The sequence below is a fragment of the Oncorhynchus gorbuscha genome, linkage group LG05 (genome assembly GCF_021184085.1).
Source record: "Oncorhynchus gorbuscha isolate QuinsamMale2020 ecotype Even-year linkage group LG05, OgorEven_v1.0, whole genome shotgun sequence".
Lineage (NCBI taxonomy): Eukaryota > Metazoa > Chordata > Actinopteri > Salmoniformes > Salmonidae > Oncorhynchus > Oncorhynchus gorbuscha.
Genome location: NC_060177.1, coordinates 24,166,715 through 24,189,153, shown reverse-complemented (window position 1 = coordinate 24,189,153; position 22,439 = coordinate 24,166,715). Strand labels below are relative to the sequence as shown.

At 41.7% G+C, this 22,439-nt stretch overlaps 1 protein-coding gene and 1 long non-coding RNA gene across 8 annotated transcripts; one reads left to right on the top strand and one right to left on the bottom strand.

Moving 5' to 3' along the window:
- Positions 1-259: 259 nt before the first annotated feature.
- Positions 260-4,401, bottom strand: LOC124035714. Its single transcript, XR_006838794.1, has 4 exons — positions 4,117-4,401; positions 1,349-1,578; positions 651-764; positions 260-429 (listed from the first exon to the last, which is right to left on the bottom strand). It is a non-coding gene; the product is annotated as an uncharacterized LOC124035714 (long non-coding RNA).
- LOC124035710 (cell cycle progression protein 1-like) lies at positions 3,048-20,433 on the top strand. 7 transcript variants are annotated; one of them, XM_046349306.1, is made up of 11 exons: positions 3,048-3,191; positions 5,924-6,016; positions 7,697-7,811; positions 8,060-8,145; positions 8,248-8,455; positions 12,572-12,895; positions 13,037-13,048; positions 14,119-14,237; positions 17,446-17,571; positions 17,873-19,233; positions 19,328-20,433. In XM_046349306.1, exons 2-11 carry the CDS (start codon positions 5,957-5,959, stop codon positions 19,515-19,517), a joined length of 2,601 nt encoding a protein of 866 aa, XP_046205262.1. In that variant the 5' UTR covers positions 3,048-3,191; positions 5,924-5,956; the 3' UTR covers positions 19,518-20,433. The 7 variants fall into 7 exon arrangements, with proteins under 7 accessions (XP_046205262.1, XP_046205263.1, XP_046205260.1 ...); XM_046349307.1 differs by having other exon boundaries at positions 3,097-3,191; positions 5,946-6,016; XM_046349304.1 differs by lacking the exon at positions 3,048-3,191 and adding an exon at positions 5,492-5,530 and having other exon boundaries at positions 17,873-19,227.
- Positions 20,434-22,439: the final 2,006 nt, after the last annotated feature.

Below are 22,439 nucleotides of genomic sequence, written 5' to 3'. Positions count from 1 at the left end.
AATATCAACATGCCTCATGACTGTTTTTCCTAAACTCGGTTCTGGGCCCTTCCCCCTGGATGCACGTTATTATTCTAGCACACAGCTGATTCAAATTTCAAAAATTGATGATGAGTTAGTTGTTTGAATCAGCTGTGTAGTGCTAAGGCAAAAACCATAAGACCCAGGGGGCCCCAGGACAGAGGTTGGGAAACTTTGTTATATGAAACGCTACAAGGTTCAGACAAACTTTGTAAACGCCTAAAGTAAGACTTACCTTGATAGTTGGTTGGTGAGGACAGACCTCTGTCGTGGTTTCAGGATGTTGGTTACCGTAGCTACCCTCCTTTGCGACGGTTTTGACGCGACAGTTGATGTAGATGTACTAGATCGGAAGGATCATCCTCCTTGCTTCATATCTCTTCATTCTAAGCCTTATATTATACAAACCTTACATAAAGTTGGGCGTATTGAATAAAGACAACCCACTGACATAATCATTGCAGTAGACTAAAATCATGAGTTGAGTATGTTGGTTTACATCTACCCATGTATTTCTCAGTTGATCAATCACGTGATCCAGAGACCATAGTATACTGGGAGCTGTAGTTTCCAACTTTGGCAAACGACGTGCTCACTTCACGCAAACTCATAATTAAAACTAAACTTACCCCTCATTACGTTACACGTTCTTCAGCTTCGCAAAGGTCTGTTGTTATTAGAGTCATGACAGCAACATTCGCGTCCCGGTGGCAGCATTAAGACTTCCAGTTTTCAAGTTATTCCTTCAAAACAAAAGTCTGAGGTAAACGCTATCTGTAGGATTTGTTTTTCAGCTTTGCATAGCCATAGTGTATCATGTCAAAATTGTTATAACTACATCAGGGAAAATCTGAACTAAAGAGAATTACTACTCTATATAAGATAAAGAATATGTAATTGTATAGGACTGGTTCTGTGTTTTTTCTTGGTTCTTACAGATCCTATCACGGTTTCAATTTATTTCCAGTTTGTTTAAATTGTATTCCTGGATGATTATATGGCCTTGTGGCTTATTGCCTCGTGTCTTGTCTTAGTAGCGCCCTTTAGTGGCTTAAAGCCTCGTGGCTTATCCTGAACTCAGCAAAAAAACAAGTTTCGCCTTTTCAGGACCCTGTCTTTCAAAGTTAATAAAAATCCAAAATTAACTTCACAGATTTTCATTGTAAAGGGTTTAAACACTGTTTCCCATGCTTCTTCAATGAACCATAAACACTTTAAGAACATGCACCTGTGGAATGGTCATTAAGACACTAACAGCTTACAGGCGGTAGGCAATTAAGGTCACAGTTTTGAAAATGTAGGACACTAAAGAGGCCTTTCTACTGACTCTGGAAAACACCAAAAGAAAGATGCCCAGGGTCCCTGCTCATCTGCTTGAACGTGCTGCAAGGAGGCATGAGGACTGCAGATGTGGCTAGGACAATAAATTGCAACGTCCGTACTGCGAGACGCCTAAGACAGAGCTACAGGGAGACAGGATGGACAGCTGATCGTTCTCGCAGTGGCAGACCACGTGTAACAACACCTGCACAGGATCAGCACATCCGAACATCCCACCTGCGGGACAGGTACAAGATTGAAAAAACAACTGCCCGAGTTACACCAGGAACGTACAATCCCTCCATCAGTGCTCAGACTGTCCGCAATAGGCTGAGAGAGGCTGGACTGAGGGCTTGGAGGCCTGTTGTAAGGCAGGTCCTCACCAGACATCACCGGCAACAACGTCGCCTATGGGCACAAACCCACTGTCGCTGGACCAGACAGGACTGTTAAAAAGTGCTCTTCACTGACGAGTCGTGGTTTTGTCTCACCAGGGGGCGATGGTCAGATTCACGTTTATCGTCGAAGGAATGAGCGTTACACTGAGGCCTGTACTCTGGAGCAGGATCAATCAATGCCCTGCTGCCTGTCCCCTGACCTTACCCTGCTGCTTGCCCCCTATCCCCCTGACCTTACCCTGCTGCTTGCCCCCTTCTCCACCTGACCTTACCCTGCTGCTTGCCCCCTTCTCCACCTGACCTTACCCTGCTGCTTGCCCCCTTCTCCACCTGACCTTACCCTGCTGCTTGCCCCCTTCTCCACCTGACCTTACCCTGCTGCTTGCCCCCTTCTCCACCTGACCTTACCCTGCTGCTTGCCCCCTTCTCCCCTGACCTTACCCTGTTGCTTGCCCCCTTCTCCACCTGACCTTACCCTGTTGCTTGCCCCCTTCTCCACCTGACCTTACCCTGTTGCTTGCCCCCTTCTCCACCTGACCTTACCCTGTTGCTTGCCCCCTTCTCCACCTGACCTTACCCTGTTGCTTGCCCCCTTCTCCACCTGACCTTACCCTGTTGCTTGCCCCCTTCTCCACCTGACCTTACCCTGTTGCTTGCCCCCTTCTCCACCTGACCTTACCCTGTTGCTTGCCCCCTTCTCCACCTGACCTTACCCTGTTGCTTGCCCCTTCTCCACCTGACCTTACCCTGTTGCTTGCCCCTTCTCCACCTGACCTTACCCTGCTGCTTGCCCCCTTCTCCACCTGACCTTACCCTGCTGCTTGCCCCCTTCTCCCCTGACCTTACCCTGCTTGCTTGCCCCCTTCTCCCCCTGACCTTACCCTGTTGCTTGCCCCCTTCTCCCCCTGACCTTACCCTGTTGCTTGCCCCCTTCTCTCCACCTGACCTTACCCTGCTGCCCGCCCCCTTCTCTCCTCCTTGACCTTACCCTGCTGCCCGCCCCCTTCTCTCCTCCTTGACCTTACCCTGCTGCCCGCCCCTTCTCTCCTCCTTGACCTTACCCTGCTGCCCGCCCCCTTCTCTCCTCCTTGACCTTACCCTGCTGCCCGCCCCCTTTTCTCCTCTTTGACCTTACCCTGCTGCCCGCCCCCTTCTCTCCTCCTTGACCTTACCCTGCTGCCTGCCTCCTTCATTGTTAATGTTTAAACAGTTATTTTTCATGTATCATGAATAAATACAGGTTATTGACACGTTTCTACAATTACATGGGATACTTTTATTTAGAACGTTTTCGAAATTCTGATCCGGAAGTACTATTTTTAGTGTTGCTGACGAGACGCTGATTGTGTTGTTGTTGAATTGAAATCGATGAAGCTGTGAGAGCGCAATTGTGACTGCAATATCAAGAATCGTTTGCAGAAATACGTACTTTCTACGTTGGAAACTTACTGGGTAATGATATTACTGTCTGTTGTTTTGTCAGGTTATAGTGGTTTGTAAGTCATACTACCTGTCGTTACAGAGTAGGATAAGTTAGAAACTAAAGCGTACTAGTAGCTAGCCATTACTGTTAGGTAGCAAGAAGCTGTTTAAATGTCAGTCTATCTAGCAGCTGTTTGCAGAAAACACCCCTCAGTTCGCATTTTCACCTGATTGTGTAATTTCTTATGATAATTGTTAGTATTGTGCATATAATAACGTTACATAGCTACATATGTAACGTTAGAGATATATCTATTCAGACATCAATTTGTTAAATAATCAATTGCGGATTGGACTCCTCGTGTGCTAACTGTAGTTGGCTAGCTAGCTGGCGGCATCGCAGCATTGCAATCCTGCACAGTGCAGCTACGAAGGCCCCCCATGCATTGAACCGTGTACACCAAACTCGGGTTGTTGAAATAATATCAACAATACTCACTTGGCTTCGTTTTCCTAACCAGTAAACCAGTTAGGTGGTAAAGTAACAGTATTCCAAAATGTTGTTGTTGTGGTGGGGTTGACATTTGCCCCCGACAATCCACATTCTACACAACCACTACTGGGTACTATGAAAGCTGTATAACCTATCATGTATCAAAAATATTATGCCTATACAGAGAAACAACAGTTTTCGATATCCCCAAAAGTGGGGCATTGGTGCGATCATTCACCAACAAAGGGGGGGTCACATGACATCCCCTACCATTCATAGACGCAAACAACTTTAGCGCCTATTGACGATAGTATCTTCTGACCGGGGGAGTTGTGTTAAGTGCCCGGACGCTTACACTAAACATGAACACGCATCGCATGCGGTACTGTATTGGAAAATAAGTAACTTATATTTCATATCAGTGAAACATTTATTTTAAACAAAAGGTAAATTACTACACACCTTTTATAGGGTTAGTGTTCCCACACAGCCATATCTCCACGTTCGAGCGCTTGTTTACGGAAGACATAATTCGCCACCTGCTGTCTAGTGTGTTCAGAACACCTGTGTGTGTGTGTTAGCAGAGAGGAAGAGAGATGTCCAACTCGGCAGAAAAGCAGTCTCCCTCCTTTAGGTGGTGTTTTTATAATGACTGTCGAATTTGGTCAACAAATAAACTAATGTCTTATTTTCTCGAATATAAGCATAAGTTGTTAAGTGTACTGATATAAGTAGGACACGTGGATAACCAGGTGTTGTGCCGAAAATCTCCCTCCTGGCAGAATACTTGGGGCAGCAGGGTAGCCTAGTGGTTAGAGTGTTGGACTAATAACCGGAACTGCAAGTTCAAATCCCTGAGCTGACAAGGTACAGATCTGTCATTCTGCCCCTGAACAGGCAGTTAACCCACTGTTCCTAGGCCGTCATTGAAAATAAGAATTTGTTCTTAACTGACTTGCCTGGTTAAATAAAAACTTCCCCCTTCGGGTTCTTCATTGCTGCGACTTGTTCTCACTGAGATTTCTGCTCTCCACGCCGTTGTCAATTTAGCCTACATTTCACTGATCTTAGTAGCAGAAAGCATTTTTGTCTGCAGTTTTCAAGTGTATGTGGCGGTTCTAGCTTGTACGGCGCCCTGGCCGAACCCACTCTTCAGCCCCCGCCCGCACCCGCGTGCGCCCCGGGCGCCTGCCCATGTCGCCCGTACCTAAATCCGCTACTAATTTATATTAGTCTAAAAATACATCTCTTTGCCAAAATTCGTCATATCTACCATGGCCTATTCGACTAGTATTTTTGAAAGTGTAAGGATAATAATTCAGCCATAGTTGTTCTGAAATGTTTATTGCTTGCCAACATTTGACTCCTCTGTTTAATATAACAGACACATTAATGATTCATTTCGGTTGCCTATCCTGACTTGAAGTTTGTTCTCTAGAAAGTATTTGACTCTAGCCACAAAATTAAGGAAATTAGAAGGGGAGATTCTGGCAGGGGGATTTTTTCGACACAACACTGGCAACTTTGAGAAAAAACACTTTATATCCGAGTTGTCTCGAGATGGCTATGCATAGTCATGGCATGAGGCTAGTAGCATAGCATCTCTCTCTATTGAATACAGGTGGTTAAAGTCAACAACCCTCATCGAATATTCAAAAAAGTATTATAATAATGAGATGTATCCACCAACCCAAAGAACAGATAGATAGAAGCTAGACAGCCCGTCTTGCCGCTTTGTGGACAACGGCTCCCATTGTTAGGGAGATGCATGTATTGTCAGTATATCCATAATCTTTGGTGTAAGCTAACTAGAGAGGAAAGGTAGTTTGTGAACTGGAGGCACATACAGTGTATGAATCTGTGCACAACTGCTACAGTAAGTGTATCTTTTTTATTTGAAAAATGTTCTCGCTGACATGAAAGATAAGGGGCATATGTTTAGAAAAAAAAACGTTTTGAAAGTGATGATTGACATTTCTAAACGTTAAAACACAATGTCAAAATTGTAGTTGACATGGATCCAAATGTGAGCGAATGTAATGGCTGAAAACCCTCCATATGGAAATGAATGTTTTTTGAGAGCTAGACATTGCCCTGTCAATGAGGCATGCATTATGCTACAATGTCTGTGTACCGTTGTTGTGAACTGTCTTATCTCAATGTCATATCAGTGAACTGTGGTTTTATGCAGAATGATACATTTTGCATTTGAGTATTCAAATGTTCCTCTTGTGCAAAAAATAAAAACTCCTAATCCATTTTTTTACAGTGTGCTCCATTGTTTTTACCAGCTGGCGGAGCCATGTCAGAGAGCTCAAGTGACACAGAGTCCTCCTGTGGGTGGACTATCATAAGTAATGAAGTAAGTCAAGTCTTTCTGACTCGACCTGTGTCCTTATTTGATTCCCCATCAGCCTGAGCACCTCAGCTAACCCTTTTAGGACCAATAGTCCAGTACTAGGAACTAGAGGTCGATCGATTAATCTGAATGGGCGATTAATTAGGGCCGATTTCAAGTTTTCATAACAATCAGAAATAGTTTTTTTTGGGTGCTGATTTGCCTATTTTTTTGTACCTTTTTATTTAATTAGGCAAGTCAGTTAAGAACACATTCTTATTTTCAATGACGGCCTAGGAACGGTGGGTTAACTGCCTCGTTTAGGGGCAGAATGACAGATTTTCTCCATGTCAGCTCGGGGGATCCAATCTTGCAACCTTACAGTTAACTAGTCCAACGCAATAACGACCTGCCTCTCTCGTTGCACTCCACAAGGAGACTGCCTGTTACACGAAGGCAGTAAGCCAAGGTAAGTTGCTAGCTAGCATTATATTTATCTTATAAAAAACTATCAATCATAATCACTAGTTAACTACACATGGTTGATGATATGACTAGATATTATCTAGCGTGTCCTGCGTTGCATATAATCTGACTGAGCATACAAGCATACAAGTATCAAAGTATCTGACTGAGCGGTGGTAGGCAGAAGCAGGTACGTAAACATTAATTCAAACAGCACTTTCGTGCGTTTTGCCAGCAGCTCTTCGGTGTGCGTCAAGCATTGTGCTGTTTATGACTTCAAGCCTATCAACTCCCGAGATGAGGCTGGTGTAACCGAAGTGAAATGACTAGCTAGTTAGCGCACGCTAATAGCGTTTTAAACATCACCCGCTCTGAGCCTTCTAGTAGTTGTTCCCCTTGCTCTGCATGGGTAACGCTGCTTCGATGGTGGCTGTTGTTGTTGTTGTGTTGCTGGTTCGAGCCCAGGGAGGGGCTTGGAGAGAGGCGGAAGCTATACTGTTACACTGGCAATACTAAAGTGCCTATAAGAACATCTAATAGTCAAAGGTTAATGAAATACAAATGGTATAGAGGGACATAGTCCTATAATTCATATAATAACTTCAACCTAAAACTTCTTACCTGGGAATATTGGGTAAAACTCATGGTAAAAGGAACCACCAGCTTTCATATGTTCTGAGCAAGGAACTGAAACGTTAGCTTTCTTACATAGCACATATTGCACTTTTACTTTCTTCTCCAACACTTTGTTTTTGCATTATTTAAACCAAATTGAACATGTTTCATTATTTACTTGAGGCTAAATTGATTTTATTGATGTGTTATATTAAGTTAAAATAAGTGTTAATTCAGTATTGTGTAATTGTCATTATTACAAATAGATAAATAAAAATCGTCCGATTCAATCGGTATCGGCTTTTTTGGGTCTCCAATAATCGGTATCTGCATTGAAAAATCACAATCGGTTGACCTCTACTAGGAACCAGAGGCCTTGAAATTCCTCAGTGCACTCTAATGGGACTGGCCTATGGATATGACTGTTACAGTGACTGACTAATTTAAAGTTTCATGTCATCTAGTTACTTCTTGAGTGCCTTTATGGCAGTCAATGCCATTATGCCGACTGTCTAGATTAATTTGAAAGTCTGAGGGTTAATGCTGTGAACTGGAGATCATAGTATGCCTTCATGTCGGGTTGTCTAAAATGTGGTAGGCTAATATAATAGGTTTGTTTCTAAGGGTTCAGATATTGAGGCCCTGGGGCCAGAGAACGGCCTGGAATGTGGATCTGATCTCCCAGAGAGCGTAGTGCTGGAGCCAGAGCTGCTGCAGGACCAACTCCCCGCTCTCTCTGGTAGGAGGAGTTACCATATGCCTTGTTATGACAAATGAAATATCTAGGCCTATTACAAAAAAAGTATCGATGACTGGGTTAAACTGTTTCAACATTGTAATATACATGTATCAGAAAAACTACATAATTTGGTTTAACCATCTGTAATGAAACACATTTATAGCTGTATTGAGATGTTATGTGCTCACAGTAGATGGCGTGCACTCAACTTTTCTTCAAATTTTAAATGTCTTCTCAATGTGTTTCAGCTGAGTTCACTGAGGAGAGGGGTGAGTCATCTCTTAATGCCACTCTAAAAGAAGAAACCTTAGATGAGATATTGTTTGCTTCTGAGGTGAGGGATAAAAACAAAACATTCTTCAGCTGTATATTTGTATGATTCCCACGTCGCTATGTTTCCAGTCCCTATGCCAACCATGTGGAATATCCTCTGCAGGCTGAAGGTGAGGTGGCCGGGGACGAGCAAGTGACTCTGTGCTCCTCCAGTGACCACTCTGACATTGTGACTCTGGGGGACACGAGGGAGACTGAGCTCGGGCCTTGGGATGAGCAGGCGGTGGAGGAGGAAGAGGGAGCAGTCAGTGAGGAGCTCTACCTGGGCACCTCCTCCAGCAGCCAGTACACCTTCAGTGCAGCAGAGACTGGTAGGGCAAACCAACACACCCTTTAGGGGATGTTTCAATGAATTCCAGTATGAGGTAAATTTGAGAATTTAGATACATTTGTATTTATCTTTGCAGTTCAAAGTTAGAGATGTTTCCATGCAAGGTTTGATGGTCTGGTGATGATCAAGCAACTTAAGTGGATAAGAGAACAGATAGGGCATGATGACAAACAGAAGAAACCAACACAGCACTCCTTCCTATACCTTTCCCTTGTCCTAAAGCAAAGCTGATGATGGGCCACTGGAAGCTTCCACAGAGTCTGTGGGACTTGGGCTGCCAACTGAAAGGGCAGATGTCTGGCAGCCGTTCTCTCTCAGGTGGTATAAACTGGACTGGTGTGAATATGATAGTGTGCTGCTTGTCTTGCTCAACACAGTGTAGCAGGTCTAAACCTGATAAGCTGTTGTCAGGGCAAATTCTGTCCGATGATGTAAACAAGTTCTGCTTCTTTTGAAGGGTGTTTGCAACTGCCACTAAATGTGTGAAACGAAACACTTGCGTGGTATTTCTGCATGATGTGTGTTTTTTAGGCTTAACAACTGGAAGTTGCCCCAGTGATGATTTGCCTAAATGTCATTGGTTTGACTGATATACCTGATGTATAATTAGCTCAGCCTATAATACATTTTATTTCAGAAAAATTGTATATCAGATTAGTTGTTAGTCTGGATCTCCTGTATTTCTCTTTAAACTTTAGGCTAGGGGTCACCTCTGTGATCATGTAACCTAGATTAAACTTGATACTGAGGCATGTTGTTTACATGTTGCTCCTATTACCAGAGGGATGTCTTTAATCAGATTTTGCAATCAATGGTTATTGTTAAGCAAAACATAAGCACATTTTCACAGCAATGTGGGTCCGTTTCACAGGTTTGGCATTTCCTCTGGAAGACTAAAGCATTCTTTTTGTTTCCTCAGTTGAATGTGCACCAATGTCATGAAGCCTAGCTTTACAACAGGGGTCTCCAACCCTGTTTCTGGAGAGCTACTCTCCTGTAGGTTTTTGTGCCAATCTCAGTTGTAACTCACCTGGTTTTTAAACCAGCTAATTGTTAGAATCAGGTGTGCTAGACTGAGAACCTACAGGACTGTAGCTCTCCAGGAACAGGGTTGGAGAGCCCTGCTTTACAAAAAAAAAACTATGTATAGGCTTTAAAGGGGGGCTGAACTTCCTGATTTTGGTTTAGTTTTTCTACTTGGTCATTGAGAAATGCAGCAGCCATGACCAAAGCCAAATAAGAGTTGTCTTGGGGGGGGTGTGGTTTAATGTGTGTGTGTGTGTGTTCACACGTTGCAAGTGTTTGTTTGTGTACTGTTTTGGCAGAGTGAATATAACTTGAACGTCTAACCAGGTCTTGTCTTGATGTCGTCTAGGCTAGTTAGTGCTAGCCAACCTATTTAGCCAATTAAATCAAATCAAATCAAATTTTATTTGTCACATACACATGGTTAGCAGATGTTAATGCGAGTGTAGCGAAATGCTTGTGCTTCTAGTTCCGACAATGCAGTGATAACCAACAAGTAATCTAACTAACAATTCCAAAACTACTGTCTTACACTGTGTATAAGGGGATAAGGAATATGTACATAAGGATATATGAATGAGTGATGGTACAGAGCAGCATACAGTAGATGGTATCGAGTACAGTATATACATATGAGATGAGAGTGTAGACAAAGTAAACAAAGTGGCATAGTTAAAGTGGCTAGTGATACATGTATTATATAAGGATGCAGTCGATGATGTAGAGTACAGTATATACATATGCATATGAGATGAATAATGTAGGGTAAGTAACATTATATAAGGTAGCATTGTTTAAAGTGGCTAGTGATATATTTACATCATTTCCCATTATTAAAATGGCTGGAGTTGGGTCAGTGTCAATGACAGTGTGTTGGCAGCAGCCACTCAATGTTAGTGGTGGCTGTTTAACAGTCTGATGGCCTTGAGATAGAAGCTGTTTTTCAGTCTCTCGGTCCCAGCTTTGATGCACCTGTACTGACCTCGCCTTCTGGATGATAGCGGGGTGAACAGGCAGTGGTTCGGGTGGTTGACGTCCTTGATGATCTTTATGGCCTTCCTGTAACAACGGGTGGTGTAGGTGTCCTGGAGGGCAGGTAGTTTGCCCCCGGTGATGCGTTGTGCAGTCCTCACTACCCTCTGGAGAGCCTTACGGTTGAGGGCGGAGCAGTTGCCTTACCAGGCGGTGATACAGCCCGCCAGGATGCTCTTTGATTGTGCATCTGTAGAAGTTTGTGAGTGCTTTTGGTGACAAGCCGAATTTCTTCAGCCTCCTGAGGTTGAATAGGCGCTGCTGCGCCTTCTTCACGACGCTGTCAGTGTGAGTGGACCAATTCAGTTTGTCTGTGTGTATGCCGAGGAACTTAAAACTAGCTACCCGCTTCACCCTCTGGTGTGCCACTGTGGCAAAGTTGGTTTGACATTGAATAGCTTATCTCTAGGGCTAGTTAGGGGCCATCAATAAATTACTGTAAATGGGAAAATATTTTGATGTTTCACATCTTTTAGTTGTCTCTTCAACGCTTTCAATATTTTAATTTCCACAATTTATTGCATGTTTGAGGTTTTTAATTAAGTACATTTGGAGCTATTGACATTTTAAAATATTGTCCCATGTACATTGTGTAATTTACTGATGGTCCTTAAATAGCCCCATAGGGATGTCACATGTCAAACCAAATTGACCATGGGCATTACGATGGGCTCGCCTGCAGCTGAGCACTGAACTGATGATTACTTGGTGCTGCCAACTGTGGGCAGGATTGAAATATACCCAACCCAAGGAAAACTGTTATGGTACTCATACATTTTTTTCCATCTCGCAAATCATTGTTTTGGACGAGACTGACTTTATGACCAAAATTATCCCATTTACACTTTAGTCAATTTTGATAGTAGAATAACTGCTTCTGACTCATATCGATGCCACATAGGCCGTTTTCAAAATGAGAAGTAGCTTTTTTTACATTACATTTAAGTAATTTAGCAGACGCTCTTATCCAGAGCGACTTACAAATTGGTGCATTCACCTTATGACGTCCAGTGGAACAGCCACTTTACAATAGTGCATCTAAATCTTTTAAGAGGGGGGGGGTGAGAAGGATTACTTTATCCTATCCTAGGTATTCCTTAAAGAGGTGGGGTTTCAGGTGGGGTTTCAGGTGTCTCCGGAAGGTGGTGATTGACTCCGCTGTCCTGGCGTCGTGAGGGAGTTTGTTCCACCATGAGTGTGGGAAGTGTTGGATGAGAGCGAGAGGGAAAAGGATACAAGGTAGTGGTCGGAGACTTGGAAGGGAGTTGCAATGAGGTTAGTGGAAGAACAGCATCTAGTAAAGATGAGGTCGAGCGTATTGCCTGCCTTGTGAGTAGGGGGGGAAGGTGAGAGGGTGAGGTCAAAAGAGGAGAGGAGTGGAAAGAAGGAGGCAGAGGAATGAGTCAAAGGTAGACGTGGGGAGGTTAAAGTCGCCCAGAAATGTGAGAGGTGAGTCGTCCTCAGGAAAGGAGCTTATCAAGGTATCAAGCTCATTGATGAACTCTCCGAGGGAACCTGGAGGGCTATAAATGATAAGGATGTTAAGCTTGAAAGGGCTGGTAACTGTGACAGCATGGAATTCAAAGGAGGCGATAGACAGATGGGTAAGGGGAGAAAGAGAGAATGACCACTTGGGAGAGATGAGGATCCCGGTGCCACCACCCCGCTGACCAGAAGCTCTCGGGGTGTGCGAGAACATGTGGGCGGACGAAGAGAGAGCAGTAGGAGTAGCAGTGTTGTCTGTGGTGATCCATGTTTCCGTCAGTGCCAAGAAGTCGAGGGACTGGAGGGAGGCATAGGCTGAGATGAACTCTTTTTAGGGGCAGTCTCTTTAATTAGAATTAGAATTGAATGGAGACATGATATATTGCTACTAGATCAATGAGGGCAATTAAAACAATATATTTTAAGCAGCAATGTGCTGTTAATGATTTTAGCAGCATAAGCATGATTTACAAGCTTGTCAACCTACATGTCTACCTTGTAATTATGGTTCAGTGCACTAATGATTCTTTGTGTGGGTGTGTGTATGTTGCAGTTTTCCCTGCAGAGCAGCCTGTGGTTGCAGACTCCAGCAGCAGTGAGGATGAGGGAGGAGAGCAGGTCACCCCAGTAATGCGGAGGCGCAGGGTGAGGAAGAGCACCACTAGCTCTGTGGCTGAGCCTGGAGAGGAGGTGCAGGAGTCTGGCCACATTGACCGAGAGGAGACTCTAGAGGAGGAGCAGAAGGAGGTACAGGAGGAGGTGCAGCAGGAACCTTGCGTTGCACCCCCACCTCAAGGCCATGTCAGCACCACCCTTAACAAATGTATCATACTAGCCCTCATCATCGCCATCAGCATGGGCATTGGTCACTTCTATGGTAAGCATCATGGGAAAGTATTGTTAAATATGTGATGAAGAATTTCAATGTTGCTTATTATAAGTATGGAATCATTGGTAAAAGGAATTCACGAGTAGGGCTGTTTTAGCAGTTTTAACTTGTGTTGGTTTTGTGTTCTAGGAAAATTTGAAGGTACAGTATGGAGTGGATGGTATGAGGGTAATTAACTCGGCTTGCTTAGGTGTATAAGTCATGATAACGTCATGTGAATGTTATGTGTCATCACCGCATCGTAGTTTTGAATAGCACAAACTAAACCTGTGTGTTTAGTGGGATTATGCAAAGCATGTCTAGTGCCTACATAGATATATTTGATCATATTGAAAGGATACACATCCTATTAAGATAGTGAAAAGAGAATTACAGTGCTTCTGTTGACTTCTTGAATCCATCCTCATCAGAATGTTTTATGTTTAGAAACAAATCATTTAGTCTTAGGGTGGCAGGTAGCCTAGTGGTTAAGAGGGTCGATGTGCCCTTGAGCAAGGCACTTAACCCGGATTGCTCCTGTAAGTCACTCTCGATGAGCGTGTCTGCTAAATGGTTCAAATGTAAAAATGTAATACAGAATCTGGGTTGTGGTCAATAAGCAATCAGTTTTCCAATGTTATTGGAAGCTCAGAGCTGGCTGAAAGGTGACATTCTGAGTATGACTGATAAACATAATCAGAGGTGTGCCACATTTTGTGAGTTGACTACAAACTCGATGCTCATGATGGGACACTTGTTTAATGTAAGTCCATTTATTTTCTGTTTTTATGTGTGGTAGTATATTACTTTCTTGTGCCATCATCTTTTGTGAGGTAACAATGGGTTCCTAATTTCCCAAGGGTCAGGGAATTCCAACACCTACACCCCACACATGGAATGTCGGTAATTTTCTAATTTGCCAGCGAGTGTGGTCATAAGTCAACAATACACACAATAACAAATTGATGTTATTGAGTTCATTTTGCCACTGCTGATCAATGTCACCAAATAGTTTTGAATCTTGGAAACTAATTGGGCTGCATGGATAAGCCTTGAAATGTTTGTTTGTCCAAGAGTGGGGAACCCTTTTTATTGCACCTAACATGACGTGGACATTTCCACAACTTTTTCTGCTTCTGTGTTACTATTCTTGAATGTGTATTATCATCTGGTGAATCATGCCTATGCTTACGGAAAATGAAGGGAATGCCTAATATTTCATTCTAACACAGGCACAGTACAGGTTCAGGACAGGCAGAAGATTGTGGAGAAGATCTGTGGAGTGAACGACCTTAGTAATTTGAGAGCTCTGCAGCCTCAGTGTCATAAAGGACCCAATGTCATCAATAAGGTCTGTAAAGAGTTCTTCATGCATACACTTAGGTATCTTAAGACACCTCCCTCTATCATTCTCAAATAAATTAGCATAATAAAACAAAATACATGTTATTTTCCTGTTTTAGAAATGGGTTTTTCTTTTTTCTTTGGTGAACTTTGTTTCAGCTATAGAATTCTCTCATTCTTTTGACAGAACACATGCAGATTTCAGGCATTAAAGTGGCAGTAGTCCTAATGTCACATTTGGAACTATCAGTATCATATTTTAGGAATAACTTTTAAGCGTTTCAATATTAAATTGATCTATCCACAACTTTTACACCAATGCTCAGTGAGCACTCATTTCACTATTATTTGTCAAGAAAATCTAACTTCTGTGGTAAGTATGCTTATGCCCCAACTAAAGCACACTATTGCTCCTTCCAGAGAGCAATTTGCTCACAAAATAATGCATCTTCACCACCCACCACACGGAAGGATGTTTTAATTAATTAATTTTCAAATTATGCCTCAAAGGAAGTGGTCAAACACTATCTAGCTTTGTTACATTTTCCACTGATCTCAAATAGTTTTTGATATGACATACAGTAGCAAAATGTTTCTTTAGGCAATGAGGTCCTTGTATTGAAATGCATTGCAAGCCCCCTATATTATACTGTGTAGCCTATCCTTGTTTTTGTGGTTTATATTTAGGGCTTCACAGTGACACTGAAATCTATTGTTATGCTTAGATTATTTTTTCTTGACCTGGTCAAATAACTTAAGATTTGATTGGTAACTTTTTTCTAATTTGGCACAACGAAATTAGAGGCCATGGTTAATTTAGACAAAAATAATTGCCCCGATTGGCCTAAAGGTGGCAGTGTTAACTTGTTATGGCTGCAATCCCACTAACGGGATAAGTGTCATCAACAACTGCTGAATAGCATAGCGCTACATTCAATAAATATTACTAAAAATATTTATATTCATGAAATCACAAGTACAATATAGGAAAACACAGCTTAGCCTTTTGTTAATCTACCTGTCGTGTCAGATTTTGAAATGATGCTTTACAGCGAAAGCAATCCAAGCGTTTGTGTTAAGTTTATCGATCACACAACAAAACCTTACGTACACTTAGCATCAGGTAGCTTGGTCACAAAAATCAGAAAAACAAAATCAAATTCATCGTTTACCTTTGATCTTCGGATGATTTCACTCACGAGACTCCCAGTTACACAACAAATGTTCCTTTTGTTCCATAAAGATTATTTTTATATCCAAAATACATCCGTTTGGCGCGTTATGTTCAGAAATCCACAGGAAAGAGCGGTCACGACGACGCAGACAAATTCCAAATAGTTTCCATAATGTCCACAGAAACATGTCAAACGTTTTTTATAATCAATCCTCAGGTTGTTTTAAAAATATATAATCTATAATATATCAACCGCAAATGTCTTTCACAGTAGGAGAAGGAAAAGCAATACCTATCCAAACTCTGTTGTGTGAGTAAAATTCATGTGACCACTTGATGCGATGTTATAGTTCTGGCTCATTTTTCAAAAGAAAAGCCTGAAACTATGTCTGAAGACTGACACCTTGAGAAAGCGGTAGGAAAAGGAATCTGGTTCATATCCCTTTAAATCCAGCAAAGGGAGGTTATGGAACATGGAGTTTTCAAAATAGAAGCCACTTCCTGTTTTGATTTTCCTCAGGGTTTCGCCTCTAATATCAGTTCAGTTATACTCACAGACAATATTTTGACAGTTTTGGAAACTTTAGAGTGTTTCTATCCAATAATAATATGCATATATTAGCAACTGAGACTGAGGAGCTGGCCGTTTACAACGGGCACCTTTTAATCCAAGCTACTCAATACGGCCCCTGCAGCCATAAAAAGTTAAGCAACCTCACTTATTAAACCCTCATATCCTCCGTTCCATTTAACCTAGAGACTTGAAACGTTGTATGTAGGTGTCTTTCTTTATGCTGAACAAATTTGCCTCAAGGACCCATAAAGTCAATCAGCATAGATTTTGTTCCATCTTGAACATTTTGGAAAACTTAAGACCAAATTCGTCATGTAGGCTCACAGTACATCTCTTAACTTAGTTTGAGAAAAGCTAAGGGATTGGTTACAAGATGGCTGAGTTATTGATAATCAGATTTTACGTGTCCATTTAAATCCTTTGTAAATCCACTTCAAAATCGCCTATCAACTTAACTTTAGGGTCATCAGACATTACCATGATGAACCATGTTAAGTTTGGCATTGATATCTTCAAAAAATAAGGAAACTTAACAATTAACTTTTGACTCTTTAAAGCTAATGCTTAAAATATTCATAAATCTCATGGAATAAAAGTCAGATTCACTCCAAATGTGATCTCTCAAAATAGTCCCTAAAGAGTAAATAAACATTGCATTCAAAGATGGCCACACTATACCAGTATATGCGTATATGCTAAAATAGGTTTAAAATACTTCAAAAATCTTCTCATGAACCATAGGACCAAATTACACCAAATCTGGAAAGTAAGCCCATGGTACATGTCTTAAATTACTTTGAGAAAGACGAAGGGATTGGTCAAAATCTGATTATGTGTCCATTTAAACCAGTGTAAATATACTCCATAGTGGTCTAGCAACTTGAAATTTTTCATCGCTATCATAAGATGAACCACACTGAATTTGGTTTTGATATCTCAAGTCATGTAATGCTAATGCTCAAAATCATCTGCAGGCATATTCTCCTCATGAACCATACATCAGATGCACTCCAGATTTTGTATTTAGACTTAAGGCTTTTAATAGTTGTTTTTTCTCTGCATTCAAATATGGCCACACTGTACCAAAAGATGCACATATGCTAATGATAAAAATGATTGAAATCTTCTTCTCAATGCTTTCAGTGATTGCACATAAAGGAAGATAGCACTTTATCATGTAGGAACTTTCTTTGTTATCCAACTGATATTTTCTCCTTTTTCATCCTGTGACCACGTTCATATTGCTGCTCGCAGCTATATTTGTGATTTCACATTTAAACTCTTCATGTTACGTGACTATTCTCTACAAATTGGATTCTCTACGATTTGTTTTTGATCGCTTTTTGCCCCCTTGAGAACCATTTGACACTCACTCACTTAACTGTAGAGTGAGATGAAGCTTAAGTGTATTCTCATTTTATAGCAATGCATTTGCTCACTTTGGTGATGCTGTTTCCACACGTTTAGGATGTGGTTAAGAGTCTGAGAGAAGATCTAAAGGACAAGAGTGACATGATGCTGTCCCTCACAGGGATTATGGACACGCTTACTAAAGAGAACCAGGATCTCAGATCCAAACAGGCCCAGCTACAGGTAACATGCAAGTACAGGTTACGGTTCAAATGTAACACTAGTGGTGGGTCTTTCCATATAAATTTAAGGGTGACTAATATCTAAAGATAAAGATTCAAATGCTGCAACAAAATTCACCATTAATTGATTTGTCATTTATTCGTCTGACTGAAGAAATTGTATTTTGTCATTGTTTCACTGTTAACCATCTTCATTATTAATTTGAGGACTAACTGTTCCCCTTGTTGTTCATATGTTAAGTGTTTTGCTAATACTCATTTGTGGATGCATAACAAATTATGTATTTTTGTTTTGAAACAAGGCCCAGAAAGAAGACTTGGTCGTGAAACTGAAGCAGACTGGCGAGGAGAGGGTTAAGATTGAGTCTAAGCAGAGTCACCTGATGGTGGAGAACCAGCTGCTGAAGAGCTCCCTGGAGCGTGAGGAGGAGTCCCTGTCCACCCTTCAGGAGGAGCTGAGGAACCTGCGCTCCCAGATCCGAGAACTGGAGGAGACTGGGGCCGGGGCCGACTCCATACTCTCTGAGAACCAGAGGCTGAAGGACCACCTGGAGGAGGAGACGCAGCGCCTCCGCAGCTTCCTGAGCCAGCGGGAGGCCCTGATGGCTGAGGCCCAGACACTGAGGAGGGAGCTGGATAATGAGCGGAGGGTGACTGACCAGCTTAGGGAGCAGCTGAGCAGCCTCAACACCAGGGCTGGAGGAGAGGTCGACCCGGAGACAGAGGAGCTGCAGTCACGGCTCATGGAGTTACAGAAGAAGCTGAGCTTTGAGCAGCAGCGCTCTGACCTTTGGGAGAGGCTCTATGTGGAAACCAAAGAGGAGAGGGCCAAGGGAGACAAGCAGGCCAAAGTCAAGAGGTCCAAGGATGGCGTGATAGGGAAGGTGAAAGACACTTTTGATGCGGTGAAGAACTCCACCAAGGAGTTTGTGCACCATCACAAAGAGCAGATAACGAAAGCCAAAGAGGCTGTGAAGGAGAATCTGAGGAAGTTCTCTGATTCTGTGAAGTCCACCTTCCGCCACTTCAAGGACTCTGCTTCGCGTATGATGGACAAGACTTACCGGCCTCACGATCGGAGGTTTCATGAGAGGAAGGAAGCCAAGACAGAGCAGCAGGAGCATCATAGAGACCATGGAAACAAGGACTCAGAGGAGGAACCATGGCAGCCCAGAACCCACAAGCCCCTGCATCGTCACCCTCGTAAATCCACTGATGACTCTTTCCAGGCACACCGTAACACCCGGAAGTCAGGGGGTAAAGTTGAGGAGGACCCAGAGGCTGAGCAACAACAAAGAGAAGTGCCCAAAGGTTGCTCTGGGGTTTTCGACTGTGCCTACCAAGAATCCATGAGCCTCTTCAACAAAGCCATGGACCCCATAAGAGCAGATGAGTTCAACCAGCTGCTTCACAGCTACCTCCAGCAGGAGGTTGACCACTTCCACCACTGGACTGAGCTGGAGAGCTTTATTAAAAATTTCTTTCACAACGGCGTCTTCATCCATGATCAGATGCTGTTCACAGACTTTGTTAGTGGTGTGGAAGACTACCTGGAGGACATGGATGAGTACCATGGCCACAACGATGACGTCTTTGAAGATCTTGATGAGTATGTCTACAGGCACTTCTTTGGAGATACCTACTCAAAACGTTATGGGTCAAGGTAAGTTTATAGTTTTCATAACTGTTTTTTTCAATCGGATCTTGTGAATGTTGTGCTTTACCATATTCTGACATTTCTTTTCGCCAACTCACAGTAGACCCTTTGAAGTGCCAAATACGGATACGAAAGAAGAAAGAATAGCCAAGCACCAGCAGCGCAATCAGAGGGCCCGGCCCCGGTCACAAAGAGAGAGGAAGTGGAGCAGAGCAGGACGGAACACAGACAGACACATGGCTGATGTAAAAATAGAGTTGGGTCCTATGCCCTTTGATCCCAAATATTGAGAATAATCTTACCTAATGAATCTGTTTTTATAATGGCTGATATTGTAGTTGCAAATGCTATTTAGGATGTGTTTGATGGAAAGCCTTTTCTCTTCTGTTTTTGTGATTTTGCACAATGTTCTTTTAATGCTGCCGAATGTCCCCTTGCTTCCTGTGTTGTGTAAGCAATCCTTAGGTTAGTAGCAATGGTGGTGTATCTGACTGCAATCTAATCTCATGCGCACAAGGAAAATTATTGCTGCAATGATAAATATGACTAACTACAGCAAGAAACATGGGAATGTTTAGTAAATCTGACAGTAGCTAACTCTGTAGTACACATTCATTGTCATCAGGTCAGCTGTTACATGTTCATGTTCTTTTTAAGAGCTGACTAATTTGCACAACATTTCTTAGTTTTGGGCCTTAATTTAAAAAATAAATAATAATCTATTACCATTTTAATTGTCTAAATGTAGGCCTAATGTGAATGAATAATGATTAATTGGATGGATCCAACAATGGAAAGAAATAAAATTTTGTCAGTGGCATTGAGAAGTTATGCACTGACAAATACACTTTAATTTCAATTCCAAATTGTCATAAGGTGACAAATTGATAATTGTGAGATGATGGCCGAAACAATTGCTGACAATGATACTGTTGTGTGCAGTAAAACTTAAAAAGTAGCAAAACCACTGAGAAATACTTGCAAGAATGCAAGCTGGTTCCACAGTCGATTTCTATAATTTGCTGCTACGTTACATATTTGTTTAAAATGGTGAGATAAAGTGCAACTGTGTTGTTGTTAAATTTTTCAGTAACATTCCAACTATGGCTTGTTTTATTAAGGCTGATTTTATTTCCTTTTCATTTACTGATGTGCTGTTGAAAATGAATTGCAGCTTCCCAATAAAATTAAAAAAGTGAATATTGATTGCTTCTCCGCTAACAAAGTGGACTGTCTGGCTAGGTGTTGCATTATTTTCAATGTTTAAAAGATCAATCTGTTATTCAGTTTTAATTATAATTTATTCCTTTACATTGCAGATCCATTTTGATTTAACTTCCCGATGGTTCTGTTCAGTGCATTTTGTAAACTAGGATGCTTCTTCAAACTCGTCCTTGAGATACATGAGTAAGGGAAAATCTTTGTGCTTCTTAGAAATGTATTCGCATTCTGTTCAGTGCTTTTGATAAACTAGGATGCTTTTTCCAACTCGTCCTTCAGGACCGTGACTGTGAAATATTTCTGTACTTCTCATAAATCTATTCCCCTCCAAGAATGCAGAGATCTGAGGACAGAAAAAGATAATAATAAAAGTGATTGTAACAGTGAAGGAGCCATTAGTCTTGAATGACAAAATGCAGAGTATCTAACCTTCTTCAGAACATCAAAGAACACCAGGTGTGTTGGTAGCATTGACTTATAAGGAAATGAGGTCAACCAATGATGAGGATCAGCGAAGAGTCTCTCAGCTTCATCGACATAGCTTTTGTCTCCTGTGAGATCTGGTGGACATTCTAAGAAATGCGTCTTAATTGGACAGTGGATGTGACAACAAAAATGTATATTGAATATTTACTGCACTGCCTCGGTAGCTATAAGCATGCCACAGTTCTTACTCATGCAAAAGCCCACAAAAATGGACTGTACCTGTAGAAAGGTGTAGAGTAATAGGGCATTAGAAAGAGGGCTTCAGGCAGTGTAGGGGTTGAAGGATCACTGTTGTAACACAGGGTCTGGAGGGGACCCATGACATCCAGTGTGCCTCGCTGGTGAAGTAGACCTGTGTACAGGGCTGGGACCTTATATCTGCTGTCCACTCCCATGTCAAATAGGCATAGGTGAAGTTATTAAGGATTTAGCAGAATACACAGCCTATTGTCCACAAAAAAAAGGTTATTAGAAGGGTACTGCTTAAACTTTAAATATTTTTTTTGCAAGAATATTCAAAAACCATAAGATGTGTGTTTTCGAGGGACTGCCAGTATTCATATGGAACAAAGCTGGTCTGGACCAGGAAGCAGTTGATGAGACGAAATGCCACAGTGAAGACATTGACATGGACCCCAAATACACCTGCGGAGAAGAAGAATAAACAAAAACACGTCAGATTAGGCTGCCTGTGTTAGATGTGCATTGGTAATTACATCCATTATCAACTAGTCATTTGAAAGACTCAAGCATTCTGAAACTGCGGGACTTTGCAATGAATTGCAATTCATCAGATCACTCTTCATAGCATTCTGGAGTTTATGCAAATTGCCATCATACAAACTGAGGCAGCAGACTGTGAAAATTAATATTTGTGTCATTCTCTAAACTTTTGGCCACGACCGTAGTGTACCATTATCAAGAGGACATGTTTCTTCTTCACTATATAGTTGGGATTTTCGTTTCCTCAGTTTAACAGGCTCTGCTTTGTTTCAGATATTTAAGCGTGCGCAAATATATTCCTTTACTTAGATAAACTAAAACTAATTACATATAACGTAGATCATTCGAGCAGCACTACAACCCACATTCGTTTTCTTTTTTTTTTTAATTTATTTTTTATTATAAATGTATTTTATTCATAATACAAAAATCAACTTACATTGCTACATCAAACATGTCTAGCAAACCAAACACAGGTCTTAACAATGCTCAAACATACAAAAATATAAATAAAATAAAAGACAAAAAATAAACCATTTAACTGCAATTATATTCACTGAAAAAAAATCCACATTAGTTCCGTCTTTGTGCTCGTAGGTAGATGACGTCAGGCGATTCCTAGGAAAGTGAATGCGATTGTCAAGATATTATTGTGTTACATATCGGTGATGTAAATTTATACAGCGGGCAATGTTATCTGTACCACTTATAGAACATACAATTGATTTAATAAATTATTATATGCATTTTATGGGGATGAATCGTACAAGTCCCGAATCGGA

Coding starts and splice junctions, on each gene's coding strand:
- LOC124035710 (XM_046349303.1), top strand. CDS start 5,507: ATGAATCTGTGCACAACTGCTACA. Junction 6,017..7,696: donor GGACTATCATAAGTAATGAA/GTAAGTCAAGTC, acceptor TTTGTTTCTAAG/GGTTCAGATATTGAGGCCCT. Junction 8,456..12,571: donor CTTCAGTGCAGCAGAGACTG/GTAGGGCAAACC, acceptor TGTATGTTGCAG/TTTTCCCTGCAGAGCAGCCT.